This window comes from Natator depressus, chromosome 18 (genome assembly GCF_965152275.1).
Source record: "Natator depressus isolate rNatDep1 chromosome 18, rNatDep2.hap1, whole genome shotgun sequence".
NCBI lineage: Eukaryota > Metazoa > Chordata > Testudines > Cheloniidae > Natator > Natator depressus.
In genome coordinates this window covers 10,467,501-10,486,844 of record NC_134251.1, presented here as the reverse complement: position 1 = coordinate 10,486,844, position 19,344 = coordinate 10,467,501, and the positions used below count along the sequence as shown (strand labels likewise).

Here is a 19,344-nt window from a genome sequence, read left to right as displayed (position 1 = left end):
GTGTGGAGAGGGCAGAGGCAGGTTTGGGGGGAGTGGGAAGGGAGCTGGGAAAGTGGGGAGGGGGCAGAGAGTTTGGGGGAGGGGGTTGGGGCAGAGACAGGTTCGGGAGGGTTGGGGGGAGTGTGTGAAGGGGGCAGAGACAGGCTTGGGGGGAGTGGGAAGGGGGCTGGGGCAGTGGGGAGGGGGCAGAGAGTTTGGGGGAGGGGGCTGGGGAAGGGGCAGAGACCGGTTTGGGGAGCGGACTTGGGGGGGGGGGTGGAAGGGGTAGAGGCGGGTCGGGGTGACCCGCAGGAGACCTGGGCGATGTCTGGGGGCGGACCTGGGGGGCACTGGCTCGGGGTTCCCTGCTGGGGAGGGGGGCCCGTTCCTCAGCGCCCCCCTCCTCTCGACGTCACTTCCGAGGCCGGAGACAAAATGGCGTCCGGCTGGTGCCGGAGCCTGGGGCTGCTCCGGGCCACTTAGAGCCGGGCCGGCCGCAGGGGCAGGTGGCGGCGGCGGCGGCGCAGGTAAGAGGGACCCGGCGGCGCTGCGAACAGACGCCGCCGCTGCAGGGGGGCCTTGGGTCCCGGGCTGGGAGCCTCCGCACGGGGCCGCTGGGGGCGCCCTACCCGGAGCCGGGGGACGGGCCCTGGGGGGAGCCCGAGGACCGCCCTGCGGTGGGAGGGGCGGTCAGGTGGGTCCCTGAGGGCAGCGCCGTGGAGCCGGCTCCATGGGATGCCCCTCGGCCGGGGCTGGTAGATGGGGGCTGTCGCAGGGCTCTGGAGAGGGGCGGGGGAGGTCAGGCTGTGGGGAGTGAAGGCCCCCCTCAGCCGTGAACCCCAACGTTGTGCCTTGGAGGAGGCAGCAGGGCTCCTGGGGACACCCCCTTGCCGAAGGTGCTGGAGGAGGGGGCCGGGGACAGAGCCCTGATGGGCTGGGGGCCAGCAAAGGGAGTATTGTTCACATGGGGGGCAATGCAGGGTGGGAATCCATTGGGAAAGGGGGGCCGCGCCCATCGAGGTCTGTTTAAAAATTTCTTCGCGGAATAACGTTTTTGCAGCAGTCTGGGGGGGGGGGGGTTCGGACAAATATTGGAAATGTCCAAAACTAAGGAAAAACCTCCCACATGCAATGAGATTCCCACTTGGCCAGTTTGAACATGCAAAATAATAAACCTCATTCAAACACACAATAATCTTTAGCCTACTCTGTCATCAGAAGCCATGACAATTGATGAGCGTTGCAGCTCATCTCAAGACCAATAATCCAAGCTCTGTTTGACCAGGGAGAAATGAATTCCAGAGTTAAAGGCCTGGTCTGCTCATAAAAATTAGATTGACCTAGCTATGTTGGTCCAGGGTGTGAAAATCTTCATGCACTGAGAGATGTAGTTGGGTTGACCAGACCATCACTGTAGATGCTGCTAAACTTTTCGAATGAATCCATCAACCTAGCTACCACCTTTCGGAGAGTTGGATTAACTACATTGATGGAAGGGTTTTCCATTGGAATAGGAAGCATGTACACTATGGTGCTACAGTGGCACAGCTGCAGCACCATGGCTGTGCTGCCATGGTATAGGTGTACACAGACTCCTCGCTGAAAATACCCTGTAACAGGCTCTCTTGCACAAACCAGAGAGCTCTTGTTTGGAGGTGGAGCAGTATCACTGGGGAAAGATATGGTTCCTCAGGTAGCCTCAAACACAAAACACTTAGGGCTGTGTAGATCAAAACTCCAGTTTCAGACTGATTGGAAGTCAGTGCAGGACATGGAGTGCTGGTATGATGAAATGTTCTCTTTGCAAAGCACTGTGGATAATCACATTCTCACTAAAGTTTCCGAATGATCTTAAAAACTGTAGAGTGTACTGCAGGACTTTGATTTTGAGGGACAAAGAAAACGTCAAACTCTTTCATCAGTTGCAGAAGGGAAAAAAGCTGCTTTTGTCAGTCACTACCTGAGCATCCAAATGCAGCAGAGAATTTAATAACCTCCGTATTCTGAAATTGAGTAATAAACAGAAGATATGCTTCTCCTCTCTAGTGGAGCTGCTAACATTTCTCCAATTTTTAATCCCAACTTACCAACATTCTCTGTCTTGATTGAGCTACCAACTCTCTCATACAACTCCTGTTCTTGGCTAGTCATCCATCTCACTAGCTGAATCAGAGAGGATGGAGATGGTAGAGTAAGGTGTTGTCAACAGCTCATACCAACCTCTTCACACACCCTGCAAAGTCTAATGTTTACATGGTCTTCTCATTAAAATTTTCAAACTGTCACCACCACTGGTGTACCTCTACAAGTGCGAGCACTAGTATAGACTGGCCTACAGCAACACCTGCGCTCTCTGGACTTGCTCTGTGCAGGTGAGATGACAGTGGTTAAAACACTGGCAGCGGGTCAACATTAGCACTCCCCACTGTTGCTGCTACAAATGGAATTGCTGACAGGAGTGGTGGGCAATTTTAAGAAACAAAAGACCCCTCAGACACTCTGAATAGTAGGTGTGACAAGATAGAACTCTGTGATGCCCCGCATGAAAGGCTTCAGGCTGATGGGTCAGCACTGTCCCCTGGGATCTCTTAGAATGAAAGGAATAGAGCAACCCTCTTGCTATCCTTGGCAATTATTGTAGACATGTGGCCAAAACTTCGGGCTCAGCAACATTGTAAGCAACTTTCATGTGTAAAACAGCACACTTATTTTATCTTCCCGGCGATTTTCTACGATGGATGTGTTAGTGGGGAGACAAAGGTTTAAGTCCCTGGGAACGGGACTGTAGATGTACAGTTGCTCAGATTTGAGGATTCTGAGAACAAAAAGCCTTTTTCCAGGGAGGCAGGCGTGAAGGGGGGTGCTGTTTGTGTGTTTAGCTAAGGGTGACAGGTTTTCAGCAGTTGGAGCGGACACCCTCAGTTCTTCCCTTTTCAGGAATAGGCACTGTCCAGATAGAAAGACTGGCTTTTTTAAAAAAAACTTGTATATGTGAGTTTTTATTGTTAAAAAGTTGGTAACACGTGACTCTGCATGTGTGCAATGTATGCATCATTGGAGTAAAAGAAACAAACATGCACAAGTTTCCTTTATATTGGCTTTCTGCATCACCCCCTGCCTAAAAATGGAGGTGAAAGATACAGCAGTAAATGAAAGTGAATCTAAATTTCTCTCTAACTTCCTGGGCTGTTAAGATTTGAAATGGTTGATGAAGGGCTGATGCTCCAAGTCCCCGCCCCTCTCCTTTCAAGTCAAGTGTGTAATTCACAGACAGTGAAGATCTCCTAGACTCCTAGACAACTCTGTGTAAGAGCAGTATTGTGTCCTGGGTTTCTCTGCCAACCTTCCTTTCCCCAGCACTGTTGTGCAGATTGTGATAGGCCCGTTAGTGTCAAATCTCCACTGCAGAAATGGATGCGTTTCAGTGCTATATGCAGGTACTTTCTGAAGCACTTAGGGATGAGAGGGAATGATAAAGATGTAAAATATGAAATATTGTGCCTTTCTAGGTGCCTTTCTACTGCAGCCAAAATGTGCAGGCAGCACACTGTAGGTGACAGGTGTAGTAAGATTGCTCTATACCCTTTCCAGAGGTATATAAACTCAATTGGGAAACAGAATGCATGGTGCTGAAACTTATACATCAGATCTTTTCTTCAAATTTAACTTAAATCTTTCTCTGTTTAGTTAGCATTGCTGTCGTATTTAATGCTTTCAGATGTGTAATTTTAACACTCTTGTCTATTGTGCCCTTCTGGATCACATTTTCACAAGCTTTACTTAATTGTTTAGGTACCAGTAACATTTTTATTCTTGTGCATCAGTATATTTGAGATGCATTTAAGATATACATGAATATTTTACCGTCACAGCTCCTATTCAAAACACTGACTTTCTACACATCATGGAAATATTTGTATATGAACAAACAATTCTACAGTATTATCAATAGGTTTCTTTCTGAAACATTATTTGTATTGTGCCTGTTATTTCAAGGTGGTACTCATGATTTTGGGTGCTTTACCTACAGCAGAGTTTTTTGAGGCTGCTTTGAAGTGTGCCTTTGATGCACCTTAGGAGATCCTTGTAGCACTGGTGCTTATTTCATGCTGTCTTTGATTCTTTGAAGGGCAGCCATCAACTCAAAATCTAATACATTTAAAAAAAAAAAAGTTGCCATACCAATTTGTGGTTTTGAAATCATATTTTGGCTTAATTTTTTCTCTGGTGCTATATTGAAAACTCATAGACGCAAAAGGGGGAGGAGAACTGATTAATTAACTATATAAAGTAGAGTGACACTGACCATATATAATGAGCTGTAAAATCAATAATGTAAATATCTGAAAAAAATATTTGTACTTTAATATTTCAGTTACACTTAAATGCTGCTTGCAACAATCGCAGTCACGTTTTTTCAGGCTGAAGTGTAATTTTTAAGTTACTGTGTTCCTGTAGATTTCTTTTGAATTGTATCTTTAAAACAAAAATGGGCTTCATGAAGCAAAGAAAGTATATCTATTTTAGGGGGGTAATTCTTTAGGGGTTTTTGTTTTTGTTTTGTTTTGTTTTGTGGTATTTAGAAAACATGGTTTAGAGGTTAGAGTAAGGGACTGGGAGCTGGGACTGCTGAAGTCAGTTCCCATTCTGTTGTTTACTTTTCTGTGTGACACAGGGACAAATCACTAAACTTCTCTGTGTTTGAGTTTACCTGTCTAAAATGGTCATAATACTTATATCAGGGGTATTGAGTATTAATTAATTGCTGATTATAAAGTTTTTTTTTTTTTTTTGAGATCCTCTGATGAAAGACTAGATGAGCACAAAGTGTTAACGTTGTATTTGTAACACGTAAGCGTTAGCTTTTTGCTTTGATTCTTTTCAGTTTTATTTTTCTCTATTGTGGCCGAGTATTGAATATGTCCTAGTTCGTAGATTGCCACACAGGTAAATATTCAGGAAGAATGGGGAGCTTTAACCCTCAATTACCTAGTTTGGGTAGTAATCAAACCCTACTTTTAACACAGCTTTAACTATCTGCAACTAGTCTGTTGTTTTCAGTTTTCAGATCCTTGCTTATGTAACTGTCCTCTGACCTCTCCCTGACTATCCTATTACTTAATCTACAATGGGAAGAAATTAGTTGTTGTGGAGAGCTTGATGTGTAGATGTGGCAAACTCAGGGTTTATTTTTGCATTGAAGATTTCTTAGCATGGTTATCTGTTAAAAGTATTTATTTAGGTTAAAGCAGTTCACTTGGTTACTTAATATAGTGGTGCTAGTCAGGGTCCCCACCAGGGTTAATGATGCAAAAGTGCTTACTTACCTTAGTCTCTAAGGTGCCACAAGTCCTCCTTTTCTTTTTGCGGATACAGACTAAACGGCTGCTACTCTGAAACTTGCTTACTTATGGTTTCTGTGGGATCACTGATTGCTTTTGTTTTGACAGTCCGGAATGACTGAAAATGTCTTTGTAATTAAGCTCCCACAGACAATGCTAATTGTTTCTATCTTTTTAAAAGGTCTGGATTTAAAAAAGCCTTTTAGGGTTAACATCAATTAAGATATTTCTACAAGCCTTATTTCACTGAATTTGTTCAAAATTGTTATATAGCTTAAAAATACCTCAATATTAAATAGTAGGAATAAAAATAGAAATATGACTATCCTTTTTCTTAATTAAAATTGTTTATGTGGTATAATTAAAAAACAAACACACACCTTTTCTGGTCAAAAGTGATGGAAAATCGCACTGTATGACTTGAGTTCTCTTTCATCTTCTGTCACTGATTTTCAGTCTGAGCTGGGGCAAGTCATACAAACTGTCTGCACCTGGTTTTCAATGTCTAAAATGGGAGTAATCTTTGTCTGTTTTTCCAATCTATAAATTGGGGGTAGAAGTCCTAAAGAATTTCCACATGTACAAAGATGATTAATATTGCTTATATAATCAGAATTTACCCTATTTAGTTTAAACTTAGAACTTTTGCTAAACATACTATAAAATCTAGATAAAGTATGCTCTGCAAATACAGTTTTTGTGCTGGATGACTTTTGTTTATTTCTTAACTTTATTCCATCTATGGTGTGTTTTTATTTTTTAAATATAAAATATCTTTTAATCATAAGCTTTGCAAGTAGAATTCAGAACAAGGCCAAAGTATTTTGTCTGTAAATTAAGCCAGTGTTCTATTTCAGAGCTACTGCAATGCTTTCTCTACTAAGGATGTCATGCATAGCTTCCTCAAAATAAACATAACTTGTTGACTAAGACTGAATGTTTCTAAACAGGTTTTTCTGAAACTCCAATCAAGGTTATGAGATGCAGCAATTCTTGTTTTACTTATAACTGTTTATTTTCCAGTCAATTTTGTAACTAGTGAAGGGACCTAGTAATTCTGTAGAATTTAATCTTGTGGCAGGTTTTGATTTGAAGCAACTATTACTCAGCAATACTTCCTTTAAATTAGTTTTAAAAAAATTCAAAGATTGCTGTATTAGTGAGAGTGCTACCTGGAAAATGCTTGGCAAACCCTTTCATTCAGGACTTCTTTGTATTTCAGGTGGACCTCAGGGGGTATCTTTTATAGACTTAAAACTGTTTATAAAAAGACTGAAGACTATTTTTAGGCTTGCGCATCAAGTTCAGAACCTAGTGGTTTTTGTTTTGTTTTTTTGTTCTGTTTTGTTTTTGGTAAAGAACAATGTAGCAGGGATTCTTGTAGCCAACTTCCTCCCACCCATATGGTGAGTGAGAATTGGGAGCCAGGGCCTTTTATCAAATTCCTCTCTACCAGCATGTGAGGTAAGAGTCCCACTCCTTTAGTTCCTGGGGAGTGCCTATAAAAGGGCATCTCTCCCTAGGAGGGCCGAATAGCAGGGGCCATAATTTCTTTACTGCAGGTATCCAACTGACATCACCATCTGTTGGCTTTTGGTGTGTTTTGTTTAAAGAGGACTTGGCAATTTGTAGAGGAGCTGAAGTGACTGAAGTTGAAGGAGGGAATGGTCAGAAAAAAATGGAATAATTGGGGACTGACTTATTGCTATTATATAGGCTTTTTAATTACAATTACACTAGAAATATAAGAGCTAAAGCAGAACATAAACAGGGACTTTTGGAAATAAAGCAAAACAATTAGTAATACTTATAAAATCATTGAAAATATTTTGATCTAGAAGAAACTTATGATCGGAGTGTGGCAGAAGGATGATAGTGAACCAATGAAAAGAACAAAAACAAAAAGAAACACAACTTTTGGGCAGAGGCTAAAAAACCCCAAATGGAGAAAGCCTTGAACTAAGTACCTGGACAAAATGGGCAATGGCAAGGAATTAATAAATATTTATTTTAAAAGTAAAATATAATAGATACATAAAAATATAACATAACATGAGCTTAGACCTGTGCTAAGCATCCTGACTGCTTTGCCTGTTTGTTGCATCACTTTTCTCCTCTCATCTTCTGTCCTCTCTTTTGAGATTGTAAACTCTTTGGGGCAAATATAGTGTCATGTTTGAAAAGTGCCTAGCACTTTGCAGGTGGTACCACAAAACAGATAAACAGTAATAATTTTAGAGACTAACAAATTTATTGGATGAAGTGGGTTTTAGCCCACAAAAGCTTATGCCCAAATAAGTTTGTTAGTCTCTAAGGTGCCAGAAGTACTCCTTGGGTTTTTTTTTGCTGATACAGACTAACATGGCTACCACTCTGAAACCAGTAATAATTTTGGCTCTGATGCATTCTCCACCAGAGAGAGAGAAAATAGCCTTCAAGTATAGTGTTTCTGTAGGAGAGATAAAAATGTGATTCCCTGAGGGAATGAGTCTGAACAATATTATAAAACAACATTTCAGCAGAGGGTACAGAATTTACAGTGAAACTGCCTTTTTAGTTTAATTTATCCGGCTCTTTGTTCAATATTTATCCCTTCCTTGAAATGGTTAATAGGAACAGTTCATCTTTATCCAGATAATTTTAAGGGTTTCTGGGGTTAATGAGATGGAGATAAGTGTTTTTCTCATACCTCTTGTCAGTTTGCATTGTGTAAAATAAAAATAAAGCAATTCCCCCCAAAACCCCCACCCAGAATCCTATTTGGAACTCTTAATTTTTAGACATGTATTTACTTTTGAGAACTTTGCACTGCAGTGTTTTGCTACAGAAGCATGCAATAATATGAAATAATAAATAATAAAATATTATTATAAATAAATAAATAAATAATAAAAGTTATGCACCCCCTCAAAAGGAAAAGGACCTGTTTGCTCAAACTACTTAATTGAAGACTTTCCCTCTGATGTTTAACCACACACGGGCCACTCAATCTGCCTTCTCTGTGCAGGGAATGCAGTGCTCCTACTGAGGAAAAAGTGATGGTATTCTACAACATTCTCCACGTTTTTTCCTTTTTTAAATTTAGCAACAGTGAGAGAGATGTTGGCACAACCGCCCATGCCATTGCACTTCCCATTAGAGCATTGTGGGGATGGGAAGAAGAGAATATTATACCTAATATGCAACTAATACCAATAAATGTGAAATAATATCTGAGAATACTGCAAATTTTGGGGCAGTCTGTTCCTTCATCATTTGTAAGGTTTTATTGGAAATGCAAACCTAGCCAATATTACCCATTTTAAGAATAAACAAGAAAAACTACGAAGTTGAAAAATAAATTTCTTCACAAAGCAGCTATCCTATAGGATATTGGAAAAAATTCTCAGCCTAGGTAAGAGCTAAGTAAAAAAACCAAAAAAACCCCCCAATTGTGTTGGGTTTTCTCAACTAAGGCAACTTAAGCTTCCATCTGGAGTTCCTTAACTATTCCTTGGTTCAGAAATACCCTGAATTGTAGAACAGATACTGTTTGTTGAGGATACTCCTCAACTAAGTCATATTATCATTCTTTTATTTTTGCATGTGGATAGCTTTCTCAATCTGCAGGGCACCGTTCACACGAGAGAACAGTCTCTTCCTTGAAGAGCTTGCAGTTCAGGTTGGTTACTTCAGTGGTATGTGAAATTGTCACTTTGGAGAAGGAGGGCAAAAAGCCTTATATGTGACATTCATGATTGGTCCTGGGAAGCAAAACACCTTGTGCCCTATATTAAATCATGCTCAATATAGGATTTTACCCTTCTTTGGGGTGGGAGATGTGAATAAGTAGTTTTAGCAGATTTCACATTACTTACTTAGTGCTGTAAATGATGTGATATTGAAAGAAAATAAATGTTCACGTCCTCTTAAAAACACAAAGAACTGGCAAAGAGGTAGCTGTTTCAAGCTTTTGTGAGTGTCCTGGGTGAAAGTTAAAGGGAGCAGTTAGAGATGTTACAGAGAAGAAAATAGGAGGGGAGTGTAGGATGAAATGAAAGAAGAGATGGGAACAGGCACAGAATTAAAGAGGCTTGAAGGTAAGGACAAATGGTTATGGAGAAGAGACAAACGTAGAAGGAGAGGAGATGCTGGTTTTCCTTGCAGTTTCCAAAAAGTGGGTCAAATTCTGATCTCAGTTACACCAGTGCAAAGCTAGAATAACTCAATGGATTAATTTATACTGTTGTAACTGAGAGCAAAATTTGGCCTAACCATACTTAACAATCTTCTTTTGCATTGACTAGCCCACTGTTTTAAAAAGAAAATGATTGCTTGGACATGGGTGTTTCACCTTTCTCACACATTTTTACAGTTGAGCCTGTGTTTAGTTTTCTAAAAGTTCCTTGTGGTAAGAAAGTCTTGATTTAAAGATGGAAAAACAACCAGTATTAAGGCCAACCAACAAAACATCCTAGTTTATCTTTCTATGACCTTCATTTCCCCTTATTCTATATGGATGAGAGAGTAAAGTTTAAATGGTAGGTTTCACAGTAGCAGCCGTGTTAGTCTGTATTCGTAAAAAGAAAAGGTGTACTTGTGGCACCTTAGAGACTAACCACTTGATTTGAGCATAAGCTTTCGTGAGCGACAGCTCACTTCATCGGATGCATTCAGTGGAAGTTTAAATGATGCTTCTGAGAATGTTTAAAAGGTGAACTTCAAAGGGAAACTCAGTATTGAATTGAGCCTTGAAATTTGTGCTGAATTGTATAATGGGGAGTTTGGGGGAATTGACACTTAAATCTAGCCTTATCTCAGTTCTAAGTTTCTCTTTGCAGTTCACCTTTCACATGGCTTTTAAAAATTAAGGGGGGTTACACATTCTTCCCAGATCTAGTGGAGAGAACATTTCACAGTCATATGGCCATAATGGAAAATAATGGTGGACCATAGTAGTTTTTACTGACAATACAGTAGAAAAAGAAGTAGAGTCAAACTTTTTTTTCACAGTAATGATGGTTTGACAATAAATATGTTTCTGATGCACTGTAATTTTATGTTAATTTAACACTGCTCTGATTATTTAGCAGAATGAATTGGGAAGCAGTCGTGTAATGAATCAGTTCACTTTGATCTCTCAGTATTGTTTTATGGCAGTAGTATGCTCCTCTTGGTAGTGCAGTGGATTTAAAATCTCAGGCTGCATTAGGTAGGGTTGAATTGCTGTAACCTAGTGTGAGAATAGCGACTGCTGTAGGTTTCAGCAGTTAATTTCTTTTATCAATGTTGCTGGGAAAAGTGAAGAGATAATACCACTTAGTCAGAGGGCAGTTGTAATTGCAGCTGCTGAAGAATGTGAAAATTGTTAATTTAAAGATGTGTGGCTGGAAAAGGGGCATATGACAATTATAAATGTGTTCACTGATTGTCTGCTACGCTGTTGTTAATATCTTGCCATGTAATGGAGATAGAAGAAATGTTAAATTATCCTTTTGTGTGTGTTACTAGTAGAGAGAATTTTTTTTGCCATCTGGTGAACAAAGGCAAATATATGATATACCAAAGGTCTGTACATTTTCACAGTTAATGTCTAGGCAGGCTGTTCTGCAGTATTGAATTATTTCTTGTTTTTTTTTATGAATTCTTAAGCCATTCTTGTATTTCTCCCATGTTAATTTTTATGTAGTGGCAGCACCCTTTCTGCTGCTAGTCATAGCAGTGATTGCTTAATGCTAGTCAGAGTACATGGACTGCTACATTTAAGGACTTACATGTTAAACAAAGGACAAGTTATATAATGTCACTTCTGTTTTGAGGAATTTATTATGTTGGTGTCAGGTTACAGCGTCCTTAAATATTTTCCAGTTTTTAATGCTTGCATTGTATCAGTTTGCCAGCAACGTTTGATCAGTTGTTTTTGGTGAAAGACTGAAATCTACTGAGCAGCTGCTGTAGGTTTATCCTATAATAAATATAACGATTTAAGATATTTTTCAAGCATACAGCTTAACCAGTAATGAATACAATATTAATTTAACAAAGTTTAATCTTGGAATCATTCTGTATCTGGCCTCACCTTCCATAATTACAATGTATTTGAAGTTTTCTTGATTTGATCGGCCTGTTGCTGTTATCCTGTCTGCTGATCAGCAGCATCAAATGGGTAATATGGAGTTTTTAAAACTTGAAAGTGACTCTTAAACCCCTTTTTGGAAGTTAATTTCATTTTTATTAATAAAGATATTTTACAAGGATCTGGGTTTTTTTTTTTGGTTTCTTTGCAAGTCATTTAACAACCACCTGGAGAATTAACTAGGTGGCCATTAAATGTCCAGAAAACTGTCTGGGTGGTGAACCTTATTGCTTTAATTATAGCTGTTTGTTGTAAAGGAATCTGGATTTCCTTCCAAATTCCGATTTGTTCATATACTACTTGTTAATGATTATGTATTCTAGCATCTAGAAATAGTATTATCAGAAATGAATGTTACGAACATGAATTAGCAAAAATAGAATGTTTGAGATACAGCCATAATTTAGAGTACAGTAATTGATATGGACACTTTTGACGCTTTGTTCATTTCCGGTAGTATAGCCAAAGTCTGAATATTATATTCTGGACTGTGTTATTGATTGAGCTTACCTGATGGATACAACTGTATGTTACTGTTGAATGAAAACACGGTCAGCTAAAATATCTATTTTACCTCTTCCAAATCTGTTACAGCAGTTCATGTGAGATTTTTTCCATAGTAATAACACAGTTGTAGTCTATTATCATTTTTCAGATATTTCCTTTTAGTGTGTTTGTGCTAATTGGAATCTGGTATGTCAGGATTCTCTTGATCATAAATAAAGGTGATGTGATTTCCCTTATTTTTTCTTAATTTTTATTTATGTAATGATTTGTGAATTTAGTTAAAAAATTATCCTATATGTGGTGTAAAAGTCATTTTATCTGATTATGTAGTTAGGTCCTGATCCTGCGAACATTTACATATGTTGAGTAAGGCTTTGTCTACACTAGCACTTTTGCTGGCAAAACTTTGTTAGTCGGGGTGTGAAAAAAAACACCCCCCGACTGACATAAGTTTCACCAACAAAAGTGTCGGTGTGGATAGCGCTATGTTAGCGGGAGATGCTCTCCCACCAACGTAGCTACCGCCACTTGTTGGGGGTGGCTTGCTTATGCCCGCAGGAGAGCTCTCTCCTACCAGCATAGAGTGGCTACATGAGAAACCTTACAGCGGCACAGCTTGCAGTGGTGCAGCTGTGCTGCTGTAAAGTCTGTAGTGTAGACATAGCCTACCTTTACATATCAGTAATCCCTTTGTATTCAGCGAGACTTTGTACATGTACATGCACAAGTGTTTGCAGAATCAGGGTCTCTCATTTTATTCGGTTTTCTAATTTTTAAATCTTTTTTGGCTGCCTAGTGGAAGTTGAACATTACGTTGTTGCTGTTAAAAAAAATAACTTGTGTTTTGTGTCCTGATACTATCCTTTCTGTAGGTGTAAAAGGAGCCAAGTGACTGTCTAGGAGATTATATTTAATAGTCTTATTCTTTTTCATAATGAATATCGATACGTTTTTGTAATATAAGTTAATTACATTCTCTCCTAGCAGTTTAGCAGTGAAATACACTAATTACAACATCTTGTCAAATACAGCAAGATACAAAACTGAAAAAGATTTAAGAAAAATTCTCAAATCTCTTTCCATTATAGATGGGACTTGTAACAAAAGTAGTTAAAAAAATGTAACCACCAAATTTCAGTAGGTATCGCTATAAAATCAAATTCTAGCTATACTTATGCTTTAGGCTTAATTTATTTTCTCTTCTAGTTTTCTGCCTTGAAGGTACCTAGTTCTTGATTTTGGTACCTTGTAGTAGTAGTTTCAAAAGTAGCTAATAGCTACTGTGTATGTTCAGGAAACTGTCCACAAAAATAATATATACATTTTTTTTTTAAAAGCAGTACATTGAAGTTCACTGTCTTCTCCTCATATTGTTAGAGACATTGTCAAGAAGTGTAGACAGCTAGCTTTTTAAAAAGTTTAATAAAACATTTCTATTAATATTTAGTTTTATAAAGATTTTCTTAAAAATACCGTTACCATTTTGTGTGTGCTGGATTTAAATACACCTTTATAGTGTTCTCAGTATCATAGAATTAAGTTAGTATATGAAAACCAGGGAGAAACTGTCTAGCTCCATTGTCCAGCTAGAACAAAGTTAAAAAATTAAATAGCGTAAAGTGAATTAGATGTTTACGGTTATTTCAGTGTTAATAGTGTGTCTATGATTACCTTATTAACACGGGTAAGAGAGCTTTTTTTAAGAAATGATTTTAATCTGACAGTTTTCATTTAGCACCTACCCCTCAATGAGTACGCTTTGTTTACATTTATTTTCAGTCCATGTCAAATAACCATTGTTCAGTGGGTGAGAAAGTGGTGCTGATGTAAGTATGCCTTTTTTCAGGGAATGTTTTTATTCCTCATTATTTGCATTAATGGCGCTACAGTTTCCTAGGTAAATCAATTCAAAAGGTGTTCCCTATGCATTCAGTTTTGAATTTTAGGAACATTTACTGGTATTGTGTCCAGATTGTTCCAGCTCAACAAGATTGAACACAAATGCTAACATATCTGTTTAACAAAACCATGCTCTTTATATCAGGAATTTCTCTTGGTGTTGAAGCAAGATATTGTGAAAACAAGACCTTTATTTTACTAAAAATATAAAAAATTGAGTCTTTCACACCGCAAAATGTTTTGAGTCCTATATTAGTCCACAATATTTTATCTATAAATTGACTTAGATATGGATACATAGCCCAATGGAACAGTTAATAAGTACTTAAGCAGCAATGCTGCTAAAGTACTCTCAGACTTTTTCATGATATAGGCTGCATGTTAACAGAGAAGTTTGTCATACTGTCTACTTTTGCTTTACATATGATCAGCTCCTCCGTGTAACAAGCCATCTTTCCATAGACCATTAGTAAGTCTCCATGGAACCCTAGCAGTCCATAAATCACATTTCAGGAACCTCTTGAGTAAAGCATTTAAGTAACAGTATCTAAAGTAAAAACTACAATATTCAGGAGGGAGAGGCAAGTAAATGTGTCAAAGCTGAGGGCAGTATGGGAGGCCCCTGAAGAAAGACTGTGATAAAACGTAAGAATATGAAGCTCAGCCAGAGGACTAGGGGCCAAAGGAACATATTGATGTCACTGCAGGACTTAACAAAATCAAAATGTTGATGCCATTTGGAAGCTGCTGAAAATAGAAATGAAAAGCATTGAGTCTTATCTATTTTTCTTGGATCTCATTGGTGCTGCCAATCTGGAAAGTCAAATTTTTGGGTCAAGGAAAGTTGTGAACATATTCGCAAAAAGAAAAGGAGTACTTGTGGCACCTTAGAGACTAACCAATTTATTTGAGCATAAGTTGCATCCGATGAAGTGAGCTGTAGCTCACGAAAGCTTATGCTCAAATAAATTGGTTAGTCTCTAAGGTGCCACAAGTACTCCTTTTCTTTTTGCGAATACAGACTAACCTGGCTGTTACTCTGAAACCTGTGAACATATTGGGACTGAACATGAAAATGAAATGTTTTTGAATGATTTGTGCCTGCTTGATGAGTGTGCTGAAATCTTTTGGAATATCTTAGTTCCAAAAAGAGGTCCTTTCTTCAAACGTCCCAGAGTTATTCGAAATTCAGGGGCTGATCCTGCAACTGGTTCTGTTCAGACCGAGACCTATACCTGTGGAGCAAGTTGCCAGATTTAGGTTGGATAGTTTCCAAGCCTTTTGTCTAAACGTAAGTGTAGTAAGTGGATTGTAGGCCAAAATGAGTTATTCATAGAGGACTAGAATACAGTAAGAGGTTCTCTTTTCAAGGAAAGTTTTTCTTTCATTATAATTCATATGATCCTCTATTCTTAAGAAATCATCATGGGTATATACATGACAATACTTGCTATGTTATGAGGCATTTCAACTTTTTGCGGATACAGACTAACACGACTGCTACTCGGAAACCTTTCAACTTTTGTATAATTCAGAGAAGTGAGGAATTACTAGTAATTTATTTTGAGTGTTTTGCTAAAACACATTTTGTAATTTTACAATTGTAATTTTAACATTATTTAGCCCAAGCATTTGAAAACATGCATTGTTAATATAACGGTATTAGTGATTGTTATCTTGCTTAAGAAAACTGAAGCCAGGAAAGTAACAGGAAAAATGTACTTTCATAAAATCCATTAGCAGTGTAGACACCAGTTAATCTCCAAGAGAAATAACGTGGTACAGTATATTTAATTTACTGCATGGTACTAAACAATGTTCATGTAACAATTACAATGTACTTGCAATAATGCTTCCTTGTACATAAATAACAGCAAATAACTACAATCTCAGGTGTAGTGTTCTCCTGGTAAATATAGACACAAGTCATTGGGGCCCCAAATTTAATTTAAAGATGTGTATTATTTATGGAAACACGCTTTTTCAAACCTGGGGCCTTTAATGTAAACTGTGCAGCTAAGTCCTTTCAAACTGCTACCTATGGGGGTAAGCATCATGACTGTGTAGCTTAACTAAAATAAATCACTAAATTAGACTAATTCTTCAGCAATGCTTTCTATTGCAAAATGCTAACAGAGCTAATTTGTTTATAAAAGCTGTTAAATAATGTCAGTCATCTGAATACAGCTTGTCTCAGTTTTAAAAGATGCCGTAGAAAAATCAGTGATAGAAACCTTTCTTTGGGTTTTAAGATTAAATTTGAATCAGTTATAATGACAATGTAGTAGTCTGAAGCAGATTTGATATAAAGTAATAAGTTTCTTTTTGATAAGCCCCTTTTAAATAGAACTCTACAGATCTTTATGTAGTTTCAAATCACTGTAGGTAGGCGTGTATTACAATTGTCTGTTTTTCTTTTTAGGGCTCATGTAATCACAGGAGTTTCTTTGTTGTGTGTATCTTTTCAGAACACAACAGGAATTCAAAATGAATCAGGTGAGTTTAAATGTAAGACTTTCAAAGTACCTTATTTAGATGTTAAACCAGTTAATTATTACCAGGAATAGTAATAGTGATCCACTAGAAAGCCAAAATGTTAGTCCTGTTCTTTAAAACCTTTTGATTTTGTTAAATCTCATAGTCCTTTTCCATCCACAGTGTGGGTGTATGTGAAGTTGATCTTACTTTATTAATTTTAATTGGCTTTCCTGTGTGAATCAGAAGTAAGATATTGCGGCTGGCACCACTTACAAGAAAACTTCTCCAGGAGACCCATGTCAGTTTGTACTTTACTTTTATCAGTTTACCTGCTTATAAGAACATTTTGAAAATTGCAGCCTTCTGTCTGTTTTCCAGTTTCAAACCCACAATCATCAGAACCTATTACGAAGACTGAAACTGATTCAAGAAGAAAACTTCACGCTATTATATATCTTTAAAATCTCTTTATTCTGAAAAGTTAAGAACATACATTGAAATATAAGCATTTTTCCTTATAGCATGCCTGGATATACGAATATGTTGACATGAGGTTTTTGCGTGTCCTGTAGTGTGGTGTTCTAAGCAGTGATACGATATATGATTTTATTTATTCTAAATTTACATGAAATCAGTAAGAGTATTATATTTGTTTGTCAGTTGTACACACCTGGATTATTTCAGAACACTTATGAAATAGGTAAACATTCCCTTTTAATTCTTACAAAGGCTTCTTTTTGGATGGAGCTAAAAAAATCCCTTCTGTGAATGGAAGAATAGGTTATAATACCGAAGGGATGTAATCAGTTTTTGAGTTTACTGAAAAAAATGACCCTGAGCAGATGTTTCTTGTTTCTCTGGCCAGAAACAGCCTTGGTTGCACAATGACATAAAGAACTTAGTTCTGCACCTTCTTTTTCCTTGATGTTCACTGTTCCTAATGGCTGGCTTTATCACCTTCATGCTCTCAACATGTCATTGAGGAATAATGTAATTAATTTATCTCCATCAACATAGAACACAGGTGCTACTTCACTGAAGAACACCAGACCACTACCATTACAATGGACTAATTATAACTAATTACAGTTTGGAATTGGCTGGTGGGATTTCCCCTCTCCTGCTCCCCTTCTCCTATTATGTTGTGTGGAAACAAAAAATAGACTTATAATATTTATAATAAACAGTAATATAAAAAGATCTCTACCAATGGAACTATCCAGCTTTTAAAGTAATATGGTAGTTTATGCATTAACACTTGTGCTAATGTTCTTTTGCAGTCAGGTATGGGATGGTTGGGGGAAATATCTCATCAGAGGTACATGTATAATTGCAACCAGACAACTTCATTTGTGAGGTTTTTTTGCATGTACTCAGCAATATGAGAGAGGAGAACAGCTTGTTGCTGTGTAGCTGCTTGAATAGTAAGTGGTGTAGTTCTGGTACACTTTGGGAATTGCTAAGATTCTGTAAGCTCCACGTTCTAGTTTTTGGTAATTGCTGTTGGTGGTTCTGCTTCTTTCCCATATTTTTCAGCAATGATTTATTTTTAGAGTTAAATATGGTTTCCACGCTCTATAAAAAAATAAATAAAAATCCTTCTGTTGAACTGCTGATATTATTTATTCAGTGCCATGTGTGTGTTTGGTGTTCTGCAGTCAAATAGAGGTCCCTGCCCCAAGGAGTTTTTCCTATAGTTTGAAATCTTTTTTGGCATCTCCCACATTCAGATTTGGTCTTCAAAGTGTAGAGAGTACATATGGCTTCTTATGATTTAGTTGGCCATTCAGATTAATTATATATTTAGCATCAGCTCTGTGTTGTTTTTTTCTCTTGTAGTGCCTTTGTGATTTCATTCACTATCAACAAGTTATAGTGCCAGGTCTATATAAGAGCTGTCTTTGATGCCTGATGCCAAACATCTCTCAAGTGCCCTGTTCTCATATTACTTTCATTCTTCCTATTTCTGCTTTTGGTCTAACTTAAACGACCCTCAAGTTAATTGGAGTTTTTTCACTCACATTATGCAGAGGGACATTGTGAAGCTTCCTGTGGGTACCCAGGGTTTTTAATGCACCCTTGCTACCAACTGCCTTAGCATGAGGAAGCTTTGTCTATGCCTGCCGTGAGTCAGCTCCCTGACTCCATCAGCCCTGGGCAACATAAGCACTTCCTTCAAGGGCTTGCAGGTCCTGCTGTCACTATAGGTTAGCGCAGGGGTCAGCAACCTTCAGCATGCGGCCCATCAGGGTAATCCGCTGACGGGCCGTGAACAGACAGTTTGTTTACATTGTCCGTCCGCAGGCATGGCCCCCCGCAGCTCCCAGTGGCTGCGGTTCGCCCTTCCCGGCCAATGGGAGCTGCGGGAAGCAGTGGGCTGCAGTGACGTGCTGGCCGCCACTTCCCGCAGCTCCCATTGGCCGGGATCGGCGAACCATGGCCACTGGGAGCTGCGTGCCTGCAGATGGTCAGCGTAAACAAAATGTCTCGTGGCCTGCCAGCGGATTACCCTGATGGGCCGCGTGCCGAAGGTTGCCAACCCTTGGGTTAGCGATTGGCAAAACCCCAACCCTTGAGTGTTCAGTCCCTGTCCACTGGACTCTCACAGTATTCACAGATTCACTGCTTCCAAAGAAACAGTATACTCAAGCTTACCAGTTCAACCTCCGATTACTGCTCGGCTTAATGCTGGCATTTACATATGTTTACCGTGAAATCAGGTATAAGTTTATTTAAGAAAGCATAGAAATTCGATAGTAGCAAGTAAAAGTATCGGAAACATTTGTAAAACAATCTTCATACACGTTATAGGTCCTAGAGTTAATTAACAAGATACTCTCATGTCTTTTAGAGTATTGCTCATCCAGAATCCTTGCAGCACTTTATAGCCACCCTGGCTGTGACCTCCTTTCACGAGACAAACATGCTGTCAATTTGTGTCCCAGATGAAGGATTCCATGTGTCCTTTTTGCACTCCAGATATACCAGACCAGTCCTTTGTCTTTGTTCATAAACAGGACACCA

At 38.8% G+C, this 19,344-nt stretch overlaps 1 protein-coding gene across 6 annotated transcripts in view; it reads left to right on the top strand.

Moving 5' to 3' along the window:
• The first annotated feature begins 383 nt into the window (after positions 1-383).
• Positions 384-19,344, top strand: part of PRDM2 (PR/SET domain 2) — a 118,389-nt gene continuing 99,428 nt past the window's right edge. For 4 of the 6 annotated variants that reach the window (XM_074933951.1, XM_074933946.1, XM_074933950.1 and 1 more), the window contains exons 1-2: positions 384-506; positions 16,265-16,338. Coding sequence is in view for 4 of the 6 variants with exons in the window: in XM_074933946.1 (XP_074790047.1) it covers positions 16,330-16,338 (9 nt within the window). In the remaining 2 variants the exon portion in view is untranslated. Of the gene's footprint in view, positions 507-13,722; positions 13,770-16,264; positions 16,339-19,344 lie in introns of all 6 variants that reach the window. The other 2 variants (XM_074933947.1, XM_074933952.1) reach the window with 2 other exon arrangements.